Here is a 24198-nt window from a genome sequence, read left to right as displayed (position 1 = left end):
CTGGACCGAACGGGGGCACCCCCGGCCCTAGCTCTTGGCCCCTTTCCTCTGTGTTGCCCCCCCCCCCCCATGAGGCCCCAGCCCTGTTTGGGAATTAACTACTAGGAAATTATTTTCCCTATCCTAGCAGTGCTGGGGGGAGAATCCAGGAGTCCGGGCTCCCTGCCCTCCCCCGTTGATTCCCCCCTCTCTCTCTCTGCGCCCCCCAGACGTACTCAGGGCTGTTCTGTGTGGTCATCAACCCCTACAAGAACCTGCCCATCTACACGGAGCAGATTGTCGAGATGTATCGGGGCAAGAAGCGACATGAGATGCCGCCCCACATCTACGCCATCTCAGAGGCTGCCTACCGCAGCATGCTGCAGGGTGTGTGTGTGTGTGTGTGTCACTCCTGCTGGGCCCTGCTGTATGTGTGTGTGTGTGTCACTGTCAGTCACTCCTGCTGGGGCGTGGGCCCTGCTCTGTGTGTGTGTGTGAGTGTGAGTCACTCCTGCCGGGCCCTGCTGTGTGTGTGTGTGTGTGTGTGTGTGTCACTCCTGCCGGGCCCTGCTGTGTGTGTGTGTCCTGATGGGGGCTGGGCCCTGCTCTGTGTGTGTGTGTGAGTGTGAGTCACTCCTGCCGGGCCCTGCTGTGTGTGTGTGTCCTGATGGGGGCTGGGCCCTGCTCTGTGTGTGTGTGTGAGTGTGTGTCACTCCTGCCGGGCCCTGCTGTGTGTGTGTGTCCTGATGGGGGCTGGGCCCTGCTCTGTGTGTGTGTGTGTGTGTCACTCCTGCCGGGCCCTGCTGTGTGTGTGTGTCCTGATGGGGGCTGGGCCCTGCTGTGTGTGTGTGTGTGTGTGTGTGTGTGTCCAGCCCTGCCCCCGTGTACGTGTGTGTGTCGTCCCTGCTCTGTGTGGGTGTGTGTGTCTGTGTGTCTGTGCTGGGGGTTGTGTGGGGTGGGGAAATGGGGGTTCTGGGGCAGCAAGGGCAGGGGCTGTTACATCCAGCTGGGTGACCCCCCCCATTCAGGAGGGGGTGCGGGTGAGGGGGGTGACGCTGCTGGGTGGTGTGCCCAGCACCACACTCACCCCCTGTCTCTTCCAACAGACCGGGAGGATCAGTCCATCCTGTGCACGTAAGTGTCACAAACTCTGTGTGTGTGTGTGTGTGTGTGTGTGTGTGCGCCCAGCGCTGCCCCCTGCTGGGCTGTGTGTGTGTGTGTGTGTGTGTGCGCCCAGCGCTGCCCCCTGCTGTGTGTGTGTGTGTGTGTGTGTGTGTGTGTGTGTGTGCGCCCAGCGCTGCCCCCTGCTGGGCTGTGTGTGTGTGTGTGTGTGTGTGTGTGCGCCCAGCGCTGCCCCCTGCTGGGCTGTGTGTGTGTGTGTGTGTGTGTGTGTGTACACCCAGCGCTGCCCCCTGCTGTGTGTGTGTGTGTGTGTGTGTGTGTGTACGCCCAGCGCTGCCCCCTGCTGGGCTGTGTGTGTGTGTGTGTGTGTGTGTGTGTGTGTACGCCCAGCGCTGCCCCCTGCTGGGCTGTGTGTGTGTGTGTGTGTGTGTGTGTGTGTGCGCCCAGCGCTGCCCCCTGCTGGGCTGTGTGTGTGTGTGTGTGTGTGTGTGTGTGTGTGTGTGTGCCCAGCGCTGCCCCCTGCTGGGCTGTGTGTGTGTGTGTGTGTGTGTGTGTGTACGCCCAGCGCTGCCCCCTGCTGGGCTGTGTGTGTGTGTGTGTGTGTGTGTGTGTACACCCAGCGCTGCCCCCTGCTGGGCTGTGTGTGTGTGTGTGTGTGTGTGTGTGTGTGTGCGCCCAGCGCTGCCCCCTGCTGGGCTGTGTGTGTGTGTGTGTGTGTGTGTGTGTGCGCCCAGCGCTGCCCCCTGCTGGGCTGTGTGTGTGTGTGTACACCCAGCGCTGCCCCCTGCTGGGCTGTGTGTGTGTGTGTGTGTGTGTGTGTGTACGCCCAGCGCTGCCCCCTGCTGGGCTGTGTGTGTGTGTGTGTGTGTGTGTACGCCCAGCGCTGCCCCCTGCTGGGCTGTGTGTGTGTGTGTGTGTGTGTGTGTGTGCGCCCAGCGCTGCCCCCTGCTGGGCTGTGTGTGTGGTGCTGCCCTGTGTGGCTGCTGTGGGGAGGCTCCGGCCCGTCACTGCAGCCCTGGTGCTGTTGCAGGGGCGAGTCCGGCGCTGGGAAGACGGAGAACACCAAGAAGGTGATCCAGTACCTGGCGCACGTGGCCTCCTCCCACAAGGCCCGCAAGGAGCAGAGCATCCCGGTGAGAGTCCAGCTGCGCTGGCCCGGCGCTGGGCACCCATGGGTGCTGGGTGGGTGCTCCCTGTGCGGGGTGGGCATGTACTACTGGGCCTCAGCACCGGTGCCAGCTCAGATGCCCACCTGGCCAGTTTGGGGTCCCTTCCCCCCCCAGCTGCCCATATAAACCTACTGCTCCCCCCAACACCTGTGTCTGGGCCCTGCCAGCTCCCCGCAACCCTGATGTGCCTCCCCCCCCCCCGAGCTGTGTCCGTGCCATGAGTGTTACCCCAGGGTCCCTGGGGCAATGGGAAGGGGGGGTCTGAGGCCGTAGTGAGAGGGTTAGAGCTATCCACTGCTGAGAGGGTGGGGGGCGTAACGATGCTGGTTCTGGCGGGACCCAACTGAGAGTATCAACTCAGGACAAATTGCTTCGAGCAGGGCCGTTACAGCCCAGGGCTGGGGTTTCTGTGCACACCAAGGCAAACCGAACCAGCCAGCCAGAGCGGACTTCGGGTTTGCCCCACTGGCTAACCACAAGTCACACCAGCAATTCCCTTAGACGCTCCAGTTTCCCAGTATCCTCACCAGCGCCGCTCGTTATGGGGGCGAATGGTTATGAAAACCAAGACCCCAGTGAAAGAAAAAAGATTCTCTCGATCCCAAAGCACCAAGCCCCAGACCCAGGTCAATATACAAATCAGATCTTACCCACAAATCACGCTCTTGCCAATCCTTTAGAATCTAAAATCTGAAGGTTTATTCATAAAAGGAAAAAGCTGACGACGAGAGCTAGAGTTGGTTAAGTGGAATCGGTGACATCCAGTGATGGCAACGTTCTTGGTTCAGGCTTGTAGCAGTGATATATAAAGTGAAGCTTCAAATCAAGTCCCTGGAGTCCATCCCCAGCTGGGATGGGTCCTTCAGTCCTTCGTTCAGAGCTTCAGTTTGTAGCAAGTTCCACCAGAGGTCAGAAGCAGGACTGAAGACCAGATGGGGATGAGGCATCAGCCTTTTATAGTCTCTTGCCATGTGGCCTCTCTTTCTTTGTTCCAAAGACAAGCGTTGGGGCGCAAGGCAAGAAAAGCCCTCCGAGTTCTGTCCATAGGCGGCTCCCTGCCTGCTGTGCTGGGTCCCAAGGCGTCTGCCTTCTCTCAATGGGTCCGTTGTGTAGCTGATGGTCCTTAATGGGCCATCAGGCAGGCTAGGCAGAGGTGACACCAACTTGTCTGGGGTGTTCCCCAGAAGTAGAGCATAAGTCTAAAATGCAGACAGTGTAGAGCCAATATTCATACCTTCAACTACAGAAAGGATACATGCATACAGATAGCATAATTTTAACCGGCCAATCATAACCTTTCCATAGACACCTCACACGACAACCTCTGTAGAATATTTGCTGCAAATATATAACACTGGTTGCAACAGTGATCTATGCGGTTACAGATTCTGTCAATAACATCACAGGGTGGGAGTTGGGACGCCAGGGTTCTACCCCAGAGAGGCCGCATCCCAGTGCTGGGTGAGGGGTCCCCGTATAACCAGGGCCCATGACCAACTCCAGAGCGGCCACGTTCCAGCACTGGGTGAGGGGTCCCGTATACCCAGCCCCTGCACCCCACCCCAGAGGGACTGTGTTCCAGCACCGGGCAAGGGGTCCCCATATAACCAGCCCTAGCGCCCCAGAAGCAGCTGTGTTCTGACCGTTGGCAGCATGGCCGGAGGGGGCCATTGGTGGGTGCAGTGGGATACCCACATCCTCCAGCAGTAACCTCCCCTCTCCCCTGTCTTGCTGCCCCCAGCTGGAGTCGCCGAACCTGGCCAGGCACCTGGCAAGTGGATGTGTCTTGTATCACCTGCCTGCCCGCCCGCAACCATCCCTGTCCTTTGATTGGCTACCCATAGCCCCGCCCCTTGGGGTGCGGTTCATTGAGTTGCCTTTTGCTTCTTTGGCTGGATTTTTGTTATTTTTTGGGGTTGTCTTTGGCAAAGGCTTTTTTCTTACATCTGCCCCAGTGCCAGGAGCCACGACTCCTGGGTTCTCTCCTGCACTTGGGGAGGGGGGTGGGGGCCGGTGGTTAGAGCCGGGGGTGTTGATTCTTGGTTTGTGTCACTATCGCCTCGTTTTGTCCTGTTCCGTCGCCTCCCTCGTTGCCGCTCCGACTAACCCTCCGGTTCTGTTTGTGTTTTGTCCCCCCCCATCTCATGTGCGTGTGACCCCTCCACAGAGCTCCGGCCCCGTCTCCTATGTGAGTAGCTCCCAGCCCCGCGGTTCCTGTGGTTAACCCCCCAAATCTCGGGGGCGGGGGTGTGTGTGTAATCCTTATAATAACCTCCCCTGCTGGGAGAGGTGGGGGTAGGGCAGCTGGAAGCCCCCCAGCGCCCCCCAGGCGTGACCCCGGCCCTCTTCCCGCAGGGTGAGCTGGAGCGGCAGCTGCTTCAGGCCAACCCCATCCTGGAGGCCTTCGGCAATGCCAAGACGGTGAAAAACGACAACTCCTCCCGATTCGTGAGTGCTGGGGGGGACGGCAGGGCTCGGGGGGGGATGAGGAGAAGGGGCAGGTGGGGTTCCCGGGGGGGAGGGGCAGGTGGGGGTGTGGGGGCCCAGAGGGGAGGGGCAGGCTGGGGTGTGGGGGTCCCAGGGGAAGGGGCAGGTCGGGGTATGGGAGCCTTGGGGGGCAGAGGAATCCTTTGACCCCCCCACATCAATTCCATTGCATCTTCTCCCCACCCAGGGTAAATTCATCCGGATCAATTTTGACGTGGCTGGCTACATTGTTGGAGCCAATATAGAAACCTGTATCCTCTGGGCTGGGGGGCAGGATGGGAGGGGGGTGGGCAGGGCAGATGGCCCCTAGCAAGGTGGGAGGGCTGGGTGTGGGGGTGATTCCCCCTCCTTGAGGTATGGGAGGGCTCTGTGGGAGATGGGTGTGGGGGTGATTCCCCTGCCCTGAGGTATGGGGGTTTCTGGGGGGCTGGGTGTGGGGGAGGGGGGTGGGCAGGGCAGATGGCCCCTAGCAAGGTGGGAGGGCTGGGTGTGGGGGTGATTCCCCCTCCCTGAGGTATGGGAGGCTCTGGGGGGCTGGGTGGGGGTGATCCCCCTCTCTGGCCCAAGAGAGGGATGGGGGGCTCTGGGAGGGGGGTTGGTCCCAGGACCCACGTCCCTTTCCTTAGTCCCGGGCTCAGACCTGCTGGAGAAATCTCGCGCCATCCGCCAGGCCAAGGACGAGAGAACCTTCCACATCTTCTACCAGCTGCTGGTGGGGGCGGGCGAGAACACAAAGGGTACGGAGCCTCCCCACGGCCCGCCCAGACCAGCGGAGAACCCAAGAGTCCTGGCTCCCAGCCCCCCTGCTCTAACCACTAGACCCCACTCCCCTCCCAGAGCTGGGAGAGAACTCAGGAGTCCTGGCTCCCAGCCCCCCTGCTCTAGACCCCACTCCCCTCCCTGACTCACTCCTTGGGACTGAGACAGTACAGCACTCCTGTGGGGGGCTCCTTGGGGCAGGCCGGTCGGACGTGGGGCTGACCCCGTCCCCGCTGGTCCTGGGGGGCGGGAGGTGGCCGGTCGGACGTGGGGCTGACCCCGTCCCCGCTGGTCCTGGGGGGCGGGAGGTGGCCGGTCGGACGTGGGGCTGACCCCGTCCCCGCTGGTCCTGGGGGGCGGGAGGTGGCCGGTCGGACGTGGGGCTGACCCCGTCCCCGCTGGTCCTGGGGGGCGGGAGGTGGCCGCTCGGACGTGGGGCTGACCCCGTCCCCGCTGGTCCTGGGGGGCGGGAGGTGGCCGGTCGGACGTGGGGCTGACCCCGTCCCCGCTGGTCCTGGGGGGCGGGAGGTGGCCGCTCGGACGTGGGGCTGACCCCGTCCCCGCTGGTCCTGGGGGGCGGGAGGTGGCCGGTCGGACGTGGGGCTGACCCCGTCCCCGCTGGTCCTGGGGGGCGGGAGGTGGCCGGTCGGACGTGGGGCTGACCCCGTCCCCGCTGGTCCTGGGGGGCGGGAGGTGGCCGCTCGGACGTGGGGCTGACCCCGTCCCCGCTGGTCCTGGGGGGCGGGAGGTGGCCGCTCGGACGTGGGGCTGACCCCGTCCCCGCTGGTCCTGGGGGGCGGGAGGTGGCCGCTCGGACGTGGGGCTGACCCCGTCCCCGCTGGTCCTGGGGGGCGGGAGGTGGCCGCTCGGACGTGGGGCTGACCCCGTCCCCGCTGGTCCTGGGGGGCGGGAGGTGGCCGCTCGGACGTGGGGCTGACCCCGTCCCCGCTGGTCCTGGGGGGCGGGAGGTGGCCGCTCGGACGTGGGGCTGACCCCGTCCCCGCTGGTCCTGGGGGGCGGGAGGTGGCCGGTCGGACGTGGGGCTGACCCCGTCCCCGCTGGTCCTGGGGGGCGGGAGGTGGCCGCTCGGACGTGGGGCTGACCCCGTCCCCGCTGGTCCTGGGGGGCGGGAGGTGGCCGCTCGGACGTGGGGCTGACCCCGTCCCCGCTGGTCCTGGGGGGCGGGAGGTGGCCGCTCGGACGTGGGGCTGACCCCGTCCCCGCTGGTCCTGGGGGGCGGGAGGTGGCCGGTCGGACGTGGGGCTGACCCCGTCCCCGCTGGTCCTGGGGGGCGGGAGGTGGCCGGTCGGACGTGGGGCTGACCCCGTCCCCGCTGGTCCTGGGGGGCGGCAGGTGGCCGGTCGGACGTGGGGCTGACCCCGTCCCCGCTGGTCCTGGGGGGCGGCAGGTGGCCGGTCGGACGTGGGGCTGACCCCGTCCCCGCTGGTCCTGGGGGGCGGCAGGTGGCCGGTCGGACGTGGGGCTGACCCCGTCCCCGCTGGTCCTGGGGGGCGGCAGGTGGCCGGTCGGACGTGGGGCTGACCCCGTCCCCGCTGGTCCTGGGGGGCGGCAGGTGGCCGGTCGGACGTGGGGCTGACCCCGTCCCCGCTGGTCCTGGGGGGCGGGAGGTGGCCGGTCGGACGTGGGGCTGACCCCGTCCCCGCTGGTCCTGGGGGGCGGGAGGTGGCCGGTCGGACTTGGGGCTGACCCCGTCCCCGCTGGTCCTGGGGGGCGGGAGGTGGCCGGTCGGACGTGGGGCTGACCCCGTCCCCGCTGGTCCTGGGGGGCGGGAGGTGGCCGCTCGGACGTGGGGCTGACCCCGTCCCCGCTGGTCCTGGGGGGCGGGAGGTGGCCGCTCGGACGTGGGGCTGACCCCGTCCCTGTCTCCCCCCAAGCCGAGCTGCTGCTGGAGCCGTTTGACCAGTACCGGTTCCTGTCCAATGGGTTCCTGCCCATCCCGGGCCAGCAGGACAAGGAGATCTTCCAGGAGACCATGGAGTCCATGGGCATCATGGGCTTCTCCCCCGAGGAGATCCACAGTGAGTCCACCCCGCCCCGTTCGGGGGCAGATCCTCACCCGGGGAGCGGGAGCACAGCTGGTACCAGGAGGGGATTACGGGGGTGGAAACCTGAGGGGTGGGAAAGCCTATGTAGAGGAGGGTCGGGGGAGGGGGTTTGGGGCAGGGTATGGGAAGGTTGGGGGGCAGGATATGGGGGTCCTGTGTGGGGTTGATTTAGTGGAGGGGAATGGGGGGGTCCCTGAGGTTGGGGGGCAGGATCTGGGGGGCCTGCAGATGGTAGATCTAGTGGAGGGGGGTTGGGGGGCAGGATCTGGGGGATCAGATCTGGGGTGGCGGGAGGAAGCCCCCGGAGCGGGAGGAGTGGGGTGGGGACTGGGGGGCTGTTGGGAGGGTTTGCTGGTGTCCTGCCCCCCTCACGGGCTCCCTGCTCCCCAGGCATGCTGCGGATGGTGTCGGCCGTGCTGCAGTTTGGGAACATCGTCTTTCGCAAGGAGCGAAACACAGACCAGGCGTCCATGCCGGACAACACGGGTAGGGGGCAGCCCGGGGCCCCTCCCCGCCTGGGGGCGCTGGCCCCGATCCGATCCCGGGGTGGGGGGTTGGCTGGCTCAGGGGGGCAGGGAATATGGGGCACTGTCTGGGAGGTTTCTGTGTGGGAGGGGGTGACCCATGGGGGGCTGGGAGGGGGAAGGAGTGGGGGGGAAGAGGGGGCTGTGGGGAGGAGGGAAGAGGGGGGCCAAAGAAGGACCCTGCCCCCCTCCGGCCCCCCACACTGAGCTGTCCGCGCCCCGCAGCTGCCCAGAAGCTTTGCCACCTGCTGGGGCTGAACGTGACCGAGTTCTCCCGCGCCATCCTCATGCCGCGCATCAAGGTCGGGCGCGACTACGTGCAGAAGGCCCAGACCAAGGAGCAGGTGGGGTTGGGGGGGCCGACGCCAGGGAACGTGGAGCTGGAATCCAGAGCGGGGGCAGGGTGGGGGTGGGGCAGGGGGTGTGTCGGGGTAGTGCTGGGGGAGGTGTGGGAGGGGCAAGGGTTGCAGGGGGGGTGGGTTGTGGGGGGCAGGAGCAGGGCAGGGCACCGGGGGGGGGGGAGGAACAGGACGGGGTGGGGGCGGGGCGTGGGGGGAGGTGTGGGGCGGGGTTTGGTTTGGGAGGGGCAGGGGGCGCAGCGGGGTCGGGCACTGGGGGGGGCAGGAGCAGGGCACAGTGGGAGCTGGGCGGGATGGGGGCAGGGCGTGGCAGGGGAGGGGGCTGCCAGGCCGGGCGGGGGGTGACTCTCTGGCCCCCCCAGGCGGATTTCGCCATCGAGGCGCTGGCCAAGGCGACCTACGAGCGCCTCTTCCGCTGGCTCGTCCATCGCCTCAACCGGGCCCTGGACCGCACCAAGCGCCAGGGGGCCTCCTTCATCGGCATCCTCGACATCGCCGGCTTCGAGATCTTCCAGGTGAGCCGGCGCTGAGCCCCCCCAGAACCCCCGCCAGGCCCCTGAGCCCCCCCCCGACCAGGATCCCTGAACCTCCTGTGCCCCCAGCCCCCCGCACCCCAGAACCCCCTCCAGGATCCCTGAACCTCCTGTGCCCCCCAGCCCCCCTCCAAAGCCCCCTGCACCCCTACACCTCCTCCAGTGCCCCCTGAACCTCCTGTGCCCCCCAGCCCCCCTCCAGGGCCCCAGTCCCCCCCAGCCCCTAAACCTCCCCCAGCACCCCCTGAACCTCCTGTGCTCCCCTTGCCCCCCTCCAGCCCCCCAGAAACCCTGCCAGGGCCCTGAACCTCCTCTGTCCCCCGGCCCCCCTCCAAAGCCCCCGCACCCCTAAACCTCCCCCAGTGCCCCCTGAACCTCCTGTGCCCCGCTACAGCCCCCCGAGAACCCCCTCCAGGGTTCCAGGACCTCCCTGCACCCCCAAACCTCCCCCAGCCCCCTGAACCTCCAGAGCCCCCTGCACCCCGAACCTCCCCCAGCGCCCCCTGAACCTCCTGTGCCCTCCAGCCCCCCAGAACCCCCGCCAAGGGCCCTGAACCTCCTGTGCCCCCCTGACCTGTCCCCCCCGCCCCACCGCAGCTGAACTCCTTCGAGCAGCTCTGCATCAACTACACGAACGAGAAGCTGCAGCAGCTCTTCAACCACACCATGTTCGTGCTGGAGCAGGAGGAATACCAGCGCGAGGGCATCGCCTGGGACTTCATCGACTTCGGCCTCGACCTGCAGCCCTGCATCGACCTCATCGAGCGCCCGGTCAGCAGGGGCTCGGGGCCACGGGGGGAGCCGGGCAGGGAGGCCTGGCGCGAGATGGGGCAGGCAGGGGGCGGGGCAGGGAGCACCGTGCGGCTGGGCAGGGGGGCTCTGGGCCATGGGGCGGGACACGGCAAGGAGGTTTGGCCGGGAGCTCTGTACTGCAGGGCAGGGGAGGGCAGGGGGGCTGGGCGGGGGGCTCTGGGCCACAGGCCCAGGCATAGTGGGGAGGCCTGGCAGGGGGCACCATGCAGCAGGGGGTGGGGCGGGCAGGGGGGTGGTATGCTCCAGGGGGCGGGGCTGGGCAGGGGCCTCTGTGCCATGGGGCAGGGCAGGGAGGCCTGGCGGCGAGGGAGGGGGCTGGGCGGGGGGCTCTGGGCCACAGGCCCGGGCATAGTGGGGAGGCCTGGCAGGGGGCACCATGCAGCAGGGGGTGGGGCGGGCAGGGGGGTGGTATGCTCCAGGGGGCGGGGCTGGGCAGGGGCCTCTGTGCCATGGGGCAGGGCAGGGAGGCCTGGCGGCGAGGGAGGGGGCTGGGCGGGGGGCTCTGGGCCACAGGCCCGGGCATAGTGGGGAGGCCTGGCAGGGGGCACCATGCAGCAGGGGGTGGGGCGGGCAGGGGGGTGGTATGCTCCAGGGGGCGGGGCTGGGCAGGGGCCTCTGTGCCATGGGGCAGGGCAGGGAGGCCTGGCGGCAAGGGAGGGGGCTGGGCAAGGGGCTCTGTGCCACAGGCCCGGGCATAGTGGGGAGGCCTGGCAGGGGGCACCATGCAGCAGGGGGTGGGGCAGGCAGGGGGGTGGTATGCTCCAGGGGGCGGGGCTGGGCAGGGGCCTCTGTGCCATGGGGCAGGGCAGGGAGGCCTGGCGGCGAGGGAGGGGGCTGGGCAAGGGGCTCTGTGCCACAGGCCCGGGCATAGTGGGGAGGCCTGGCAGGGGGCACCATGCTGCAGGGGGCGGGGCAGGGCTTGGGGGCTGGGCAGGGGGTTCTGTGCCATGGGGCAGGGGAGGGCAGGGGGGCTGGGCAGGGGGCTCTGTGCCACAGGCCTGGGCATGGCGGGGAGGCCTAGCAGGGGGTGGGGCAGGCAGGGGGGCGGTGTGCTGCACGGGGCGGCGCAGGGCTTGGGGGCTGGGCAGGGGGCTCTGTGCCATGGGGCAGGGAGGCCTGGTGGAGGGTGGGCCTGGCCAGGGGCGCCTGCTGCGGGGGGAGCTTAGTAGGGGTCACCGTGCCTCAGGCGGGGGGCATCCAGGCAGGGGGCAAAGTGCTGTGCGTGGGGGGCACCATGCTGTGGGGGGGAGGCTGGGCAGGGGGCTCTGTGCCGCTGGGCAGGGGGCGGAGTGGCTGGACAGGGGGTGGAGCAGGGGACCCCGTGCCACAGGGGGTCAGTGGGGTGACATTCCCCCCCCCCCAGGTGAACCCCCCAGGGGTGCTGGCCTTGCTGGACGAGGAGTGCTGGTTCCCCAAAGCCACCGACAAGAGCTTTGTGGAGAAGGTGATCCAAGAGCAGGGGGGGCACCCCAAGTTCCAGAAACCCCGTCAGCTGCGCGACAAGGCCGACTTCTGCATCCTCCACTACGCCGGCAAGGTGCGTGCGTGTGTGTGTGTGTGTGTCACCCCCTGCTGGGGGGACTGGGCCCTGCTCTGTGGGTGTGTCCCTGCTGTGTGGGTGTGTGGGTGTGTCCCTGCTCTGTGGGTGTGGGTGTGTCCCTGCTTTGTGGGTGTGGGTGTGTGGGTGTGTCCCTGCTTTGTGGGTGTGGGTGTGTCCCTGCTGGGGGGACTGGGCCCTGCTCTGTGGGTGTGTCCCTGCTTTGTGGGTGTGTGGGTGTGTCCCTGCTCTGTGGGTGTGGGTGTGTCCCTGCTGGGGGGACTGGGCCCTGCTCTGTGGGTGTGTCCCTGCTTTGTGGGTGTGTGGGTGTGTCCCTGCTCTGTGGGTGTGGGTGTGTGGGTGTGTCCCTGCTCTGTGGGTGTGGGTGTGTCCCTGCTGGGGGGACTGGGCCCTGCTCTGTGGGTGTGTCCCTGCTTTGTGGGTGTGGGGGTGTGGGTGTGTCCCTGCTCTGTGGGTGTGGGGGTGTGGGGGTGTCCCTGCTGGGGGGACTGGGCCCTGCTGTGTGTGTGTGAGACGTTGCCCTCTAGTGGACAGTCCCTTAAGTGCCGTGGGAGATCTAGTTTTCTCGTAATAACCCAAGTCACCCAAATGGCACCAGTCTAGCTAGGTGTTATGCTGCTCACTCCCCTCCCAGAGCCGGGCAGACAACCCAGGAGTTCTGGCTCCCAGCTCCCCACCCCGCTCTATCCACTAGACCTCATTCCCCTCCCAGAGCCGGGGAGAGAACCCAGGACTCCTGGCTCCCATTCACTGTGTGTTGTCCCACTCAGTTTACTCCCCCAATCTGGTGTCGGTCCCCCCCTCCCCGCTGTGGTTTTAATCCCTCCTGGTTGTCAAGTGGCAGGGAGTCCCACAGGCCCCAGCTTGTGTCAGGCTGTGTGGGCTCTGGTGTCCCCCAGTCTCCCTGACCCATGCCCCTCTCCCCGCCCCCGGCAGGTGGATTACAAGGCAGACGAGTGGCTGATGAAGAACATGGACCCACTGAACGACAACGTGGCCACCCTGCTGCACCAGAGCGCGGAGCGCTTCACTGCTGAGCTCTGGAAGGACGGTAGGGCCGGGGGGGGGCGGTGCTGGGCTGGGGGGGATTGGAGGGGTAACACCCTCACTCTCCCCACGGAGCCACTGTCTGCTCTCTTCGTCTACTGCCTCAGCCACAGCAGCTCCCTGTACCCCCCAGGCTCCCCACAGACAGCCCCAGGTCTCCACTGGCCCCCCACAGACAGCTCCAGCCACTGCCCCACACAGGCCCCCATGGCTCAGCACCTCCATGCACCCTCCAGGTCCCCACAGACAGCCCCAGCCACTCCCCCCACAGACCTCCCTGGCATGGCACCTCTGTGCACCCCCCAGGCCCCCCACAGACAGCCCCAGCCACTGTCCCCCACCTGTCCCCCCACACTCACTCCCCAGGAATCAGGTGACTCAAAGCAAAGCCCACTGTAAATAACTGGTGTGTGTGGGGTCACTAGCACCCCCTGGCACCGAACCCCCCCTCCCCTGACCTCTCTGACCTCGGTAGCACCCACTAATTCGTGACCTCTCCTCCACCCCGCGGCATTCTGCTGGCCTCAGGACCGGGGGTGCTGCTGGAGGACATCCCCTCTCGTCCTCTGGGGGATGGGGGGCTCTGGGATGATTTCCGCCCCCTTAACCTCCCCCCCACCTCCCCCAGTTATGATTTCTCCCCTCCCCGCCATTGACACCCACCCCGGTGCTGTAACTAACTGGCTCTCGCTGTTCTCCTGTGTTCTCTGCCCTCGGGGCCTGGCCCCGTCTGTCCTTGATTTCTCTGTCCATCCGTCCTTGATCTCTCTCTCTGTCTGTCTGTCTAACCCTCCCCACCCGGCCCCCCTCATACCCCCCTCCCCTCTGCCCCCGGCATCGGCCTCTCCAGAGATCGGGAACATCCAGAAGGTTTATTTCTTTGACAGCTACGCCGGGGTGTCCCCAAGCCAAGGTGAAAGTACGTCCACATTCTGCCTCCCATCACCCCCCCAGCCTGGGCTGCCCACCATTACCCTCCCAGCTCACCCCTCCTCACATCACACCCCCAGCCTGGGCTGCCCCCCATCACATCTTCCAGCTCGTCCCCCTCACATCACCCGCCCCCCCCCCCCAGCCTGGGCTGCCCCCCCGCTAAGATTGCTGAGCCCCGGGGCAGATCCCTGCCTAGCTGCAATGGCTAAGCACTGGGGGGGAGGGGGGGTCAGGAGCCCATCTAGCCAGGCCCCCCCTCCCACCAAGTAGTGGTCCCCCCAGCTGGCCCTTTGTCAGGTCAGTGGGTGGGGGGGGAATAAGGACCGTTCCTCCGTCACCCCGTGGCTCATCCGTCTGCATCCTCCATCCATTCAGGGCCCTATGCCCGCTACAGCAGGGGCGCTGTCAGGCGCTGGCATGTGGGGGGTTTCCACACTACTCCAGCCCACCTCTCCCATCAGGGGACGCTGTGGGGTCTGGCTGTGTGGGGGGCTCCTCGCTACCCCAGCCCCACCTTTCCCATCAGGGGACGCTGTGGGGCGCAGGGCAGGGGCTCGGGGAATGGGAGGGGGCTCCCGGCTGACCCCGCCCCCTCACCCACAGTGGACCGGATAGTGGGCCTGGACCAGGTGAGCGGCATGGGGGATGTGGCTTTCGGGGCCTCCTACAAGACCAAGAAGGGGATGTTCCGCACCGTGGGCCAGCTCTACAAGGAGTCGTTGGCCAAGCTCATGGCCACCCTACGCAACACCAACCCCAACTTTGTGCGCTGCATCATCCCCAACCACGAGAAGAGGGTGAGCCGTCGGGCCCTGGTGCCAACTGGGCACGCGAGGGGGCACAAGGGGAAGGGCCAGTTGCCCCGCCAGGGTGGGGTGTGGCACTTGTGGGGAATGGTGGTGGGAGCAAGGGGGCTGAATCGGGCAAGCGGGAGCATGGGGCCTGCCGTGCGAGAGCAAGGGGGAGTGTGCAAAGCTGTGTGAGCGGCATTGTTCGTGCAGGGGAGTGAGAATGGCTATGTGAGAGTGAGTGGGAATGTGCACAATCGTGCGAGGGCCATAGTGCATGTGGGGAAGTGTGACTCGCTGTGCGACAGTGAGTGTGCAAAACTGTGCAAGAGCAGTCAGCGCCTGGGGAAGTATGAACTGAGTGTGAGTGTGAGGTCTGTGTGTGTGCAAAGCTGGGTGAGCACCATTGTCCCTGCAGGTCAGACTGAATAGCTGTGTGAGAGCAAGTGTGAGTGCAAAATTGTGCAAGTGTCACAGTGCATGTGGGGAAATGTGAACCACTGTGCGAGAGCAAATGTGAGTGTGCACAAGTGGCATCATTCCTACAGGGCAGAGTGATCTGCCATTCAATAGCAAGTGTGTGTGCAAAACAGTATGAGTGTCATTGTTCATGTAGGGGAGTGTGAATGGCCATGCAGGTGTGAGTGTGCAAAATGGTGTGAGTGCCAATTTCATGCACAGAGTGTGACTGGCTGTGTTAGAGTGAGTGTGAGCACAAAATCGTGCAGTCGCCATTGTGCATGTGGGGAAATGTGAACTGTGGTGAGAGCACTAATGTGAGTGTGCAAAAGTGGCATTGCTCATGTGTGGCAGTGCACACTGCCGTGTAAGACAGAGTGGGAGTGTGGAAAACCATGCAAGCACTGTCAGCATGTGGGGAAGTGTGATCCATCCTGTGAGAGCAAATGTGGAAAACTGGGTGAGCTCTAGTGTCTCTGCAGGGGAGGGTGAATGGCTGGTGCAAGAGCAAGTGTGCATGCACAATTGTGCAAGTGCCGTTGTGTGTGCTGGGAAATGTGAATCTCTGTGACATCGTCCATGCTGGGCAGTGTGAGTGTGCAAAGCCTTGTGAACACCATCAGCGTAGGCGGAAGTGTGAACAGCCAAGTGAGAATGAGTGTGCAAAACAGTGCAAGCACCATTGTTCATGTGTGAAGTGTGAATGACTGTGCAAAAACAATTGTGTGCAAAAATTGTGCAAGTACTTTCAATGTGGGGAGAAGCGTGAAGTGCTTGTGACATGAAGTGTGAGTGCAAAATGGTGCAAGCACCATCAACGTCCGAGGAAGCGTGTGCTGTGGTGAAAGCGAGCGAGTGTGCACACATATGAAGGTGCTCGTGCCCTGGATGGGCGTGCACCACTCCCCATGTGTCCTCCTGTGCATCCGCACACGAGTGAAGGAGCGTGTGTCCCTGGGAGAGTCGATGTCAGCCATTGTGCACAAGGGAGGGCATGCGAGGGTGAGCTGGCGAAGGGGCTTCTGGAGGGCTGGCACCAGCGTGCCGTGGAAGTGTGAAGGGACAAGGGCCAGCAAGCGTGAGCATGGCCGAGGGCTCGTAGTGCCAGCCTGGGGTGGGCATGCAAACGAGCATGTCCCGGGCAGGCGGGCAGCTGCCCTGCTTGGTGCACAGAGCTGCAGCCTGCATTGGCGTGGTGCCCCTGGGTGGCAGAGGGGCAGCGTGTGGGTGCCGGGAGCCCTGGCGTGCCAGCCCCGGTGTGCTGCACGAATGCCCCTCCCCCCGCTTCCCTGGGCTCTGACGCTCCCTCCCGCAGGCCGGGAAGCTGGAGCCCCACCTGGTGCTGGACCAGCTGCGGTGCAACGGGGTGCTGGAGGGCATCCGCATCTGCCGCCAGGGCTTCCCCAACCGCATCATCTTCCAGGAGTTCCGCCAGAGGTACCCCCGGGCCCATCTGCCCCGGGATCCCGCCTCCCGCCTCCGCCCCGGGCCCATCTGCCCCGGGATCCCGCCTCCCGCTTCCCGCGTCTGGTTCCCTGGGCCCATCTGCCCCGGGATCCCGCCTCCCGCCTCCGCCCCGGGCCCATCTGCCCCGGGATCCCGCCTCCGCCCCGGACCCATCTGCCCCGGGATCCTGCCTCCCGCGTCCGCTCCGGGCCCATCTGCCCCGGGATCCCGCCTCCGCCCCGGGCCCATCTGCCCCGGGATCCCGCCTCCCGCTTCCCGTGTCTGGTTCCCTGGGCCCATCTGCCCCAGGATCCCGCCTCCCGCGTCTGGTTCCCCGGGCCCATCTGCCCCAGGATCCCGCCTCCCGCGTCTGGTTCCCCGGGCCCATCTGCCCCGGGATCCCGCCTCCCGCCTCCGCCCCGGGCCCATCTGCCCCGGGATCCCGCCTCCCGCCTCCGCCCCGGGCCCATCTGCCCCGGGATCCCGCCTCCCGCCTCCGCCCCGGGCCCATCTGCCCCGGGATCCCGCCTCCCGCTTCCCGCGTCTGGTTCCCTGGGCCCATCTGCCCCGGGATCCCGCCTCCCGCGTCTGGTTCCCCGGGCCCATCTACCCCGGTGTCCCGCCGGTTGCTCTGGACGGGTGTTGGGGAGGGGCTGTGTGACCCCTGACCTGTGTTCTCCCCTCCCCCCTGCAGATATGAGATCCTGACCTCCAACGCCATCCCCAAGGGCTTCATGGATGGGAAACAGGCCTGCGAGCGCATGGTATGGGGTGGGGCAGGAGGTGGGGCCAGGGGTGGGGCCTGCCCAGGGGGAGGGGCTCTGAGAGGCAGACCCCACCCACCCTGGGGATTGGCCCCCAAGCTGGGAGCAACCCGGACTCAGCCCCATCACAGCCACCCCCTCAGCCCCCTCCCCATCCCTGACCCCCTTATCTCTCTATACCCCCCATCTACCCTTCCACTGCTCCACCCCCCTTTTTCCCCCACAAACCTCCGTCCCCACTGCCTTGAGGACTATGCCCTGCTGGGTGGATGTCGTGTGGGGAGGACCCCGGCTGGGTAGGGGGCTCCGGCTCCCCCTCTGCTTCCCCGCTCACCCCCCGACTCTCCTCCTGCCCCAGATCAAGGCCCTGGAGCTCGACGCCAACTTGTACCGCATCGGCCAGAGCAAGATTTTCTTCCGGGCAGGGGTGCTGGCCCACCTGGAGGAGGAGCGGGACCTCAAGATCACCGACATCATCGTCTCCTTCCAGGCTGCCGCGCGTGGGTACCTGGCCCGCAAGTGAGTGCCGGGGGGGGGGGCATGCATGCAGCTCTGGGGGGAGCGCGGGGCCAGGGCAATACCTACCACTGGGACCGACCAGGGGCCGGTGGGCGGGGCTTGGCTAGGTGTGGGCGGGGCCCCACTTCTCAGGGTTGTGAAGGGAAAGGTCGTGGCTCCCAGCCCACCCCGCCGTTCTAACCACTAGCCCCCACTCCCCGCCCAGAGCCGGGCAGAGGAGCCAGGCATCCGGGCTCCCAGCCCCCCCCGCTCTAACCACTAGCCCCCACTCCCCGCCCGGAGCCGGGCAGAGGAGCCAGGTGTCCGGGCTCCCAGCCCCCCCCCTCTAACCACTAGCCCCCGCTCCCCGCCCGGAGCCGGGCAGAGGAGCCAGGCGTCCGGGCTCCCAGCCCCCCCCGCTCTAACCACTAGCCCCCACTCCCCGCCCAGAGCCGGGCAGAGGAGCCAGGCATCCGGGCTCCCAGCCCCCCCGCTCTAACCACTAGCCCCCACTCCCTGCCCGGAGCGGGGAGGGAACCCAGGCGTCCGGGCTCCCAGCCCCCCCGCTCTAACCACTAGTCCCCACTCCCCGCCCGGAGCGGGGAGGGAACCCAGGCGTCCGGGCTGACGGGCTGCCCCCCGCAGGGCGTTCACGAAGAAGCAGCAGCAGACGAGCGCCCTGCGCGTGATGCAGCGGAACTGCGCCGCCTACCTCAGACTGCGCCACTGGCAATGGTGGCGTCTCTTCACCAAGGTGCCGGGCTGGGGGGTAACGCGTGTGGGAGGGGCCCTGAGTTTGTACTGGCTGGGGGAGGCCGCAGGCCCCGGGGAGGCGGGGGTGGGGATGTCGGGGTGGGGGTGGGGACGCAGGCCCTGGGGAGGCGGGGGTGGTGATGTCGGGGGAGGGGACGCAGGCCCTGGGGAGGCGGGGGTGGGGATGTGGGGGTGGGGGTGGGGACGCAGGCCCTGGGGAGGCGGGGGTGGGGATGTGGGGGTGGGGGTGGGGACGCAGGCCCTGGGGAGGCGGGGGTGGGGATGTCGGGGTGGGGACGCAGGCCCCGGGGAGGCGGGGGGTGGGGATGTGGGGGTGGGGACGCAGGCCCTGGGGAGGCGGGGGTGGGGATGTCGGGGTGGGGGTGGGGACGCAGGCCCTGGGGAGGTGGGGGTGGGGATGTGGGGGTGGGGACGCAGGCCCCGGGGAGGCGGGGGTGGGGATGTGGGGGTGGGGTGGGGGCGCAGGCCCCGGGGAGGCGGGGGTGGGGGAGATCTGGTCTCAGGAGCCAGGCTGGAGGCAGGGAGCTGGGATCCAAGGTCAGGGGTCAGGGTGTGTGCATGGGGGGGGTCTGGAGTCACCCCCATTGACCCTCCCCGCAGGTGAAGCCACTGCTGCAGGTGACGCGGCAGGACGAGGTGATGCAGGCCAAGGCCGTGGAGCTGCAGAAGGTGCAGGATCAACACGTGAAAACCCAGAGTGAGCTCAGGGAGCTGGAGAGCAAATACCAGCAGGTGAGGGGGAGCGAGGGACCCAGAAAAGGCCCCGATTCCCACCCCACACTGCCCTCCTGGAGCTGGGGAGAGAACCCAGGAGTCCTGGCTCTGAGCCCCCCACCACTCCAACCACTAGACCCCACTCCCGTCCTGGAGCTGGGGAGAAAACCCAGGCGTCCTGGCTGCCAGTCCCCCCTGTTCTAACCATTAGCCCCCACTCCACTCTAGGAGCTGAGGATGGAACCCAGGAGTCCTGGCTCCCAGCCCACTAACCCCCACTCCCCTCCCAGAGCCAGGGAGAGAACCCAGGAGTCCTGGCTCCGAGCTCCTCCCTGCTCTAAGCACTAGACCCCACTCTCCTCTGGGAGCTGAGGATGGAACCCAGGAGTCCTGGCTTCCAGCCCCACTGCCCCCCCCCCTTCACCTCTGGGAGCTGTGGATGGAACCCAGGAGTCCTGGCTCCCAGCCCACTAACCCCCACTCCACTCCCAGAGCCGGGGAGAGAACCCAGGAGTCCTGGCTCCGAGCTCCTCCCTGCTCTAAGCACTAGACCCCACTCCCCTCTGGGAGCTGAGGATGGAACCCAGGAGTCCTGGTTTCCAGCCCCACTGCCCCCCACTCCCCTGGGAGCTGAGGATGGAACCCAGGAGTCCTGGCTCCCAGCGCACTAGCCCCTCCGTGCTCCGCAGCTGGCGGAGGAGAAGACGATCCTGGCGGAGCAGCTGCAGGCGGAGACGGAGCTGTTCGCCGAGGCGGAGGAGCTGCGGGCGCGCCTGGCCACCAAGAAGCAGGAGCTGGAGGAGATCCTGCAGGAGCTGGAGGGGCGGGTGGAGGAGGAGGAGGAGCGATGCCAGCAGCTGCACAACGACAAGAAGAAGATGCAGCAGCACGTGCAGGTACCAGGGGATGCGGGGGGGAGACCCCTGGCGGTGGCATGACCCGAGGGGCACAGCCCAGCTGGCGGGGGGCTGGGCCACCACCTGGGGCTTGGCTGGTATCCCACGTTCTCTCCCAGAGCCAGGAGAGAACCCAGGAGTCCTGGCTCCCAGCAGCCTGCTCTAACCTCTAGGACACACTACCTTCTCGGAGCTGAGGAGAGAACCCAGGAGTCCTGGCTCCCAGCAGCCTGCTCTAACCTCTAGGATACACTGCCCTCTCAGAGCTGGGGAGAGAACCCAGGAGTCCTGGCTCCCAGCCCCCCTGCTCTAACCTCTAGGACACACTGCCCTCTCGGAGCTGAGGAGAGAACCCAGGAGTCCTGGCTCCCAGCAGCCTGCTCTAACCTCTAGGATACACTGCCCTCTCAGAGCTGGGGAGAGAACCCAGGAGTCCTGGCTCCCAGCCCCCCTGCTCTAACCTCTAGGACACACTACCCTCTCGGAGCTGGGGAGAGAACCCAGGAGTCCTGGCTCCCAGCCCCCCTGCTCTAACCTCTAGGACACACTACTCTCTCGGAGCTGGGGAGAGAACCCAGGAGTCCTGGCTCTCAGCCCCCCTGCTCTAACCTCTAGGACACACTGCCCTCTCAGAGCTGGGGAGAGAACCCAGGAGTCCTGGCTCCCAGCCCCCCTGCTCTAACCTCTAGGATACACTGCCCTCTCGGAGCTGAGGAGAGAACCCAGGAGTCCTGGCTCCCAGCCCCCCTGCTCTAACCTCTAGGATACACTGCCCTCTCAGAGCTGGGGAGAGAACCCCAGGAGTCCTGGCTCCCAGCCCCCCTGCTCTAACCTCTAGGACACACTACCCTCTCGGAGCTGGGGAGAGAACCCAGGAGTCCTGGCTCCCAGCCCCCCTGCTCTAACCTCTAGGACACACTACTCTCTCGGAGCTGGGGAGAGAACCCAGGAGTCCTGGCTCCCAGCCCCCCTGCTCTAACCTCTAGGACACACTACTCTCTCGGAGCTGGGGAGAGAACCCAGGAGTCCTGGCTCTCAGCCCTCCTGCTCTAATTACTAGGCCCTGCTCCACTCCCAGAGCTGAGATCGGGAAGGGGGCCCTGTGGGGCTGTTCTGGGACTGACGCCTCTCTCCCCGGGCTGGCTTGGGAGGGTGCAGCCCGGCGGCCCCCACTGCCAGCCAGCCCCACACCCCACGACCCTCCACGGGTGCCCACACCCTGAGCCCCACCGATGGTCATCCCCTGACCCCTGCCGGTGCCCATGCCCTAAGCCCTGACGACGACCAGCCCCCTGACCCCCCGCTGTCCCCCAGGACCTGGAGGAGCAGCTGGAGGAAGAGGAGGCGGCTCGGCAGAAGCTGCAGCTGGAGAAGGTAACCACGGAGGCCAAGCTGAAGAAGATGGAGGAGGATTTGCTGCTGCTGGAGGACCAGAACTCCAAGCTGCACAAGGTGAGGGGGCCCCGGGTCATGGGCCCCGCACGCTGGGCAGGGGAGTCCAGCCCCCGCTGGCCGGTCCACCCTTCGCACCCCCTCCCTGTGGGACTCTCTGCCACCTTGCCAGCCCCCGCCGCCAGTGTTGGGTTCTTCTTGGGAGTGGGGGGAGATGCCACTGGGTCTGTCCTAGTTTCAGTTTGGATTCTGTTCTTCCTCTTGATTGGAATGTGGTTTGAGCCCAAACTGAGATCTCAATTGTGATCCAGATGTGACTCCGGATCTTAATTGGGATATGTGGTTTTCGTGACACCTTGACTGGAATCTGAATCTGGTTCAGACTCTGGATCTTAATCTCTCACTGAATTGGAATCCAGATCTGAGTCTGGTTCTGAATTTGAATCCAAATGTATGCTAATTGTTAATCTGGATCTGAATCTCTGAATCTGAATTTTAATCTAAACCTACATGTGAATCCTAATTTAGATTTGAATCCAGGTCATGGTATTATTCTGGATCTGGATTTTAATCTCACTTTGACTCTGGATATTAATTTGACTCTGGATCTGAATTTGAATCCAAACATACACTAAATCTTAATCTGAATTTGGATCTTAATCTCACTCCAAATCTGAATTTTAATTCAAATCTACATATGAATCTTAATCTAAATTTGAGTCCATGTCTTAATTTCACTCTGAATCTGGATCCGGTTTAGTTGCCCCCTGAATATGGCTCTTAATCTCACACTTAATCTGACTCTTGATCTGAATTTGAAACCAAACCTACTCCGGATTTTAATGCAGATCTGGATTTTAATCTCACTTTAAATCTGGACCTTGATCTGAATCACAGTGCGCTCTTGAATCTGGATTTTAATCTGCATTTTAATCTTAATCTGACCCTTAGTCACAGTTTTGATCCTAATCTGAATCATAGTCCACACCAAAATCTGATTTAAAGTCCAGAACTGGGTCTGTATCTGAATTTGAATCTAAATCTGATTTTCTGATCCTGATCTGGCACTGGGTTTGATCTGAATCTGGATCCAGATCTCATGCAGGTGCAAGATGTGAATGCAACTTTGAATCTGAATCCAAGCCTGGATGGGGATTTTACAAATCCGCATCTGACCCCTAATCTGGATACGAATCGGAATTAGAACCCAAACTCTCAACTGATTCGCAGTCCAGCTCTGAACCCAAATCTGGGATGGCTGATCTGAACCGTGATCCAGATCAGGACCTTGCCAGCTGGGGTGTGACCCAGAGCTGAAGCTGGCTCTGTGCCATGATCTGTCAGAATCGGCGTTTCCGTAAGAATTGGGATCTGAATCCGGATCCAGCTATGAAGCGTCACCCCGAACCCGCCCGCGCCCTAGCTGGAGTCCATCCCCGTTCCTGTCCTGGCAGGGAGGGTTGGTGGGAGCGGGTGGGTCCCCGCCCCGGCCTCACCCCCGCCCCGTGCCCCCCAGGAGCGGAAGCTGATGGAGGAGCGCCTGGCGGAGTTCAGCTCGCACGTGACGGAGGAGGAGGAGAAGGTGAAGAGCCTGTCCAAGCTGCGCAACAAATACGAGGCCGTCCTCGCCGACATGGAAGGTGAGGGGTGGGGGACGGGCCCCTGGGGGACCCCAGCGTCCGACAGGCACAGGGGGTGGGAGCCCCCCGCCGGGTGCTGACCCCTGGGCGGGCTGAGCCGCGCGTTGGGGGGCGGGGGAAGGGATTCCCCGGAGCTGAGCGGGGGGGCCGGTGTGGGGCCTCGCTGACCCCCCGCCCCCCGCAGAGCGGCTGAAGAAGGAGGAGAAGGGGCGTCAGGAGCTGGAGAAGCAGCGACGTCGGCTGGACGGGGAGACGAGCGACCTGCAGGAGCAGCTGCTGGAGCTGCAGCAGCAGCTGGAGGAGCTCCGGGCCCAGCTGGCCCGCAAGGAGGCTGAGCTGCAGGCCGCCCTGGCCAGGTGCCCCCCTGGAGCCCCACCCGGAGCCCCCCTATTCCTCATCCCCCGGCTGGGTCCCCCCAGAGATCCGCCCCCAACTTCTGCCTGGGGCCCCCCGGCCCCCTCCCCTAGGATCCCTGCTCCATCCTCCCGTGGGCAGGGACCCCCGCCCTGCCCGCCCCACTGGGATCCTCCTCCCGCCCTGCCCTCCCCACTGGGATCCCCCTGCCACTCCTATAGCCACCGACCCCCTTCTGGGGGCCCCACCCTGGGTTAGGGATGGGAATTGCTCCCTGGCTGCCCCTCCCACGGCGCTGACCCGCTCTCCCCCGTCCCCCTGTGGCGCCCCCCTCCCCCCCGGCACTGACCCCGTCTCCCCCCTCCCCCCGCGGCGCTGACCCACTCTCTGCCCCGCAGGCTGGAGGAGGAGGCGGCCCAGAAGAACCAGGCGCTCAAGGCCCTGCGGGAGCTGCAGGCCCAGCTAACGGAGCTGCAGGAGGACATGGAGATGGAGCGGGCGGCTCGGGCCAAGGCCGAGAAGCAACGGCGGGACCTGGGCGAAGAGCTGGAGGCCCTGAAAACCGAGCTGGAGGATACGCTGGACTCCACCGCAACCCAGCAGGAGCTACGGTGCAGTGCCGCCCGCATCCCCGGGCCTGGCTCGCCTCCCCGCAGAGCCAGCCGCATCCCTGAGCACCCTCCCCGGAGCTGCCCACGTCCCCGGGCCTGGCTCACCTCCCCCCAGAGCCAGCCGCATCCCCGCGCACCTTCCCCAGAGCTGCCTGCGTCCCCGGGCCTGGCTCGCCTCCCCCCCAGAGCCAGCCGCATCCCCGCGCACCCTCCCCAGAGTCACCTGCATCCCTGAGCCTGGCTCGCCTCCCCCCAGAGCCAGCCGCATCCCCGCGCACCCTCCCCGGAGCTGCCCACGTCCCCGGGCCTGGCTCGCCTCCCCCCAGAGCCAGCCGCATCCCCGCGCACCTTCCCCAGAGCTGCCTGCGTCCCCGGGCCTGGCTCGCCTCCCCCCAGAGCCAGCCGCATCCCCGCGCACCCTCCCCAGAGTCACCTGCATCCCTGAGCCTGGCTCGCCTCCCCCCAGAGCCAGCCGCATCCCCGCGCACCCTCCCCGGAGCTGCCCACGTCCCC

At 65.8% G+C, this 24198-nt stretch overlaps 1 protein-coding gene across 12 annotated transcripts in view; it reads left to right on the top strand.

The window, feature by feature from the left end:
* The window catches only part of LOC140902180 (myosin-14-like), a 50270-nt gene that overhangs the window by 10175 nt on the left and 15897 nt on the right, over positions 1-24198 (top strand). For 4 of the 12 annotated variants that reach the window (XM_073321983.1, XM_073321984.1, XM_073321972.1 and 1 more), the window contains 26 exons: positions 210-366; positions 1086-1113; positions 2132-2234; positions 4438-4458; positions 4626-4718; positions 4945-5008; positions 5396-5494; positions 7412-7555; positions 7973-8068; positions 8332-8450; positions 8828-8980; positions 9596-9769; positions 11175-11348; positions 12306-12420; positions 13267-13335; positions 13953-14146; positions 15912-16033; positions 16737-16806; positions 17165-17325; positions 17950-18058; positions 18679-18810; positions 19482-19688; positions 21003-21140; positions 22597-22720; positions 22905-23076; positions 23473-23685. In XM_073321983.1, the coding sequence (XP_073178084.1) occupies positions 210-366; positions 1086-1113; positions 2132-2234; positions 4438-4458; positions 4626-4718; positions 4945-5008; positions 5396-5494; positions 7412-7555; positions 7973-8068; positions 8332-8450; positions 8828-8980; positions 9596-9769; positions 11175-11348; positions 12306-12420; positions 13267-13335; positions 13953-14146; positions 15912-16033; positions 16737-16806; positions 17165-17325; positions 17950-18058; positions 18679-18810; positions 19482-19688; positions 21003-21140; positions 22597-22720; positions 22905-23076; positions 23473-23685 (3251 nt within the window). The remainder of the gene's footprint in view (positions 1-209; positions 367-1085; positions 1114-2131; positions 2235-4437; positions 4459-4625; positions 4719-4944; positions 5009-5395; positions 5495-7411; positions 7556-7972; positions 8069-8331; positions 8451-8827; positions 8981-9595; positions 9770-11174; positions 11349-12305; positions 12421-13266; positions 13336-13952; positions 14147-15911; positions 16034-16736; positions 16807-17164; positions 17326-17949; positions 18059-18678; positions 18811-19481; positions 19689-21002; positions 21141-22596; positions 22721-22904; positions 23077-23472; positions 23686-24198) is intronic. The other 8 variants (XM_073321973.1, XM_073321976.1, XM_073321978.1 and 5 more) reach the window with 5 other exon arrangements.

This window comes from Lepidochelys kempii, chromosome 23 (genome assembly GCF_965140265.1).
Source record: "Lepidochelys kempii isolate rLepKem1 chromosome 23, rLepKem1.hap2, whole genome shotgun sequence".
Taxonomy (NCBI): domain Eukaryota; kingdom Metazoa; phylum Chordata; order Testudines; family Cheloniidae; genus Lepidochelys; species Lepidochelys kempii.
The sequence above is the reverse complement of the archived record's forward strand: the minus strand, read 5'-3'. Positions and strand labels throughout refer to the sequence as shown.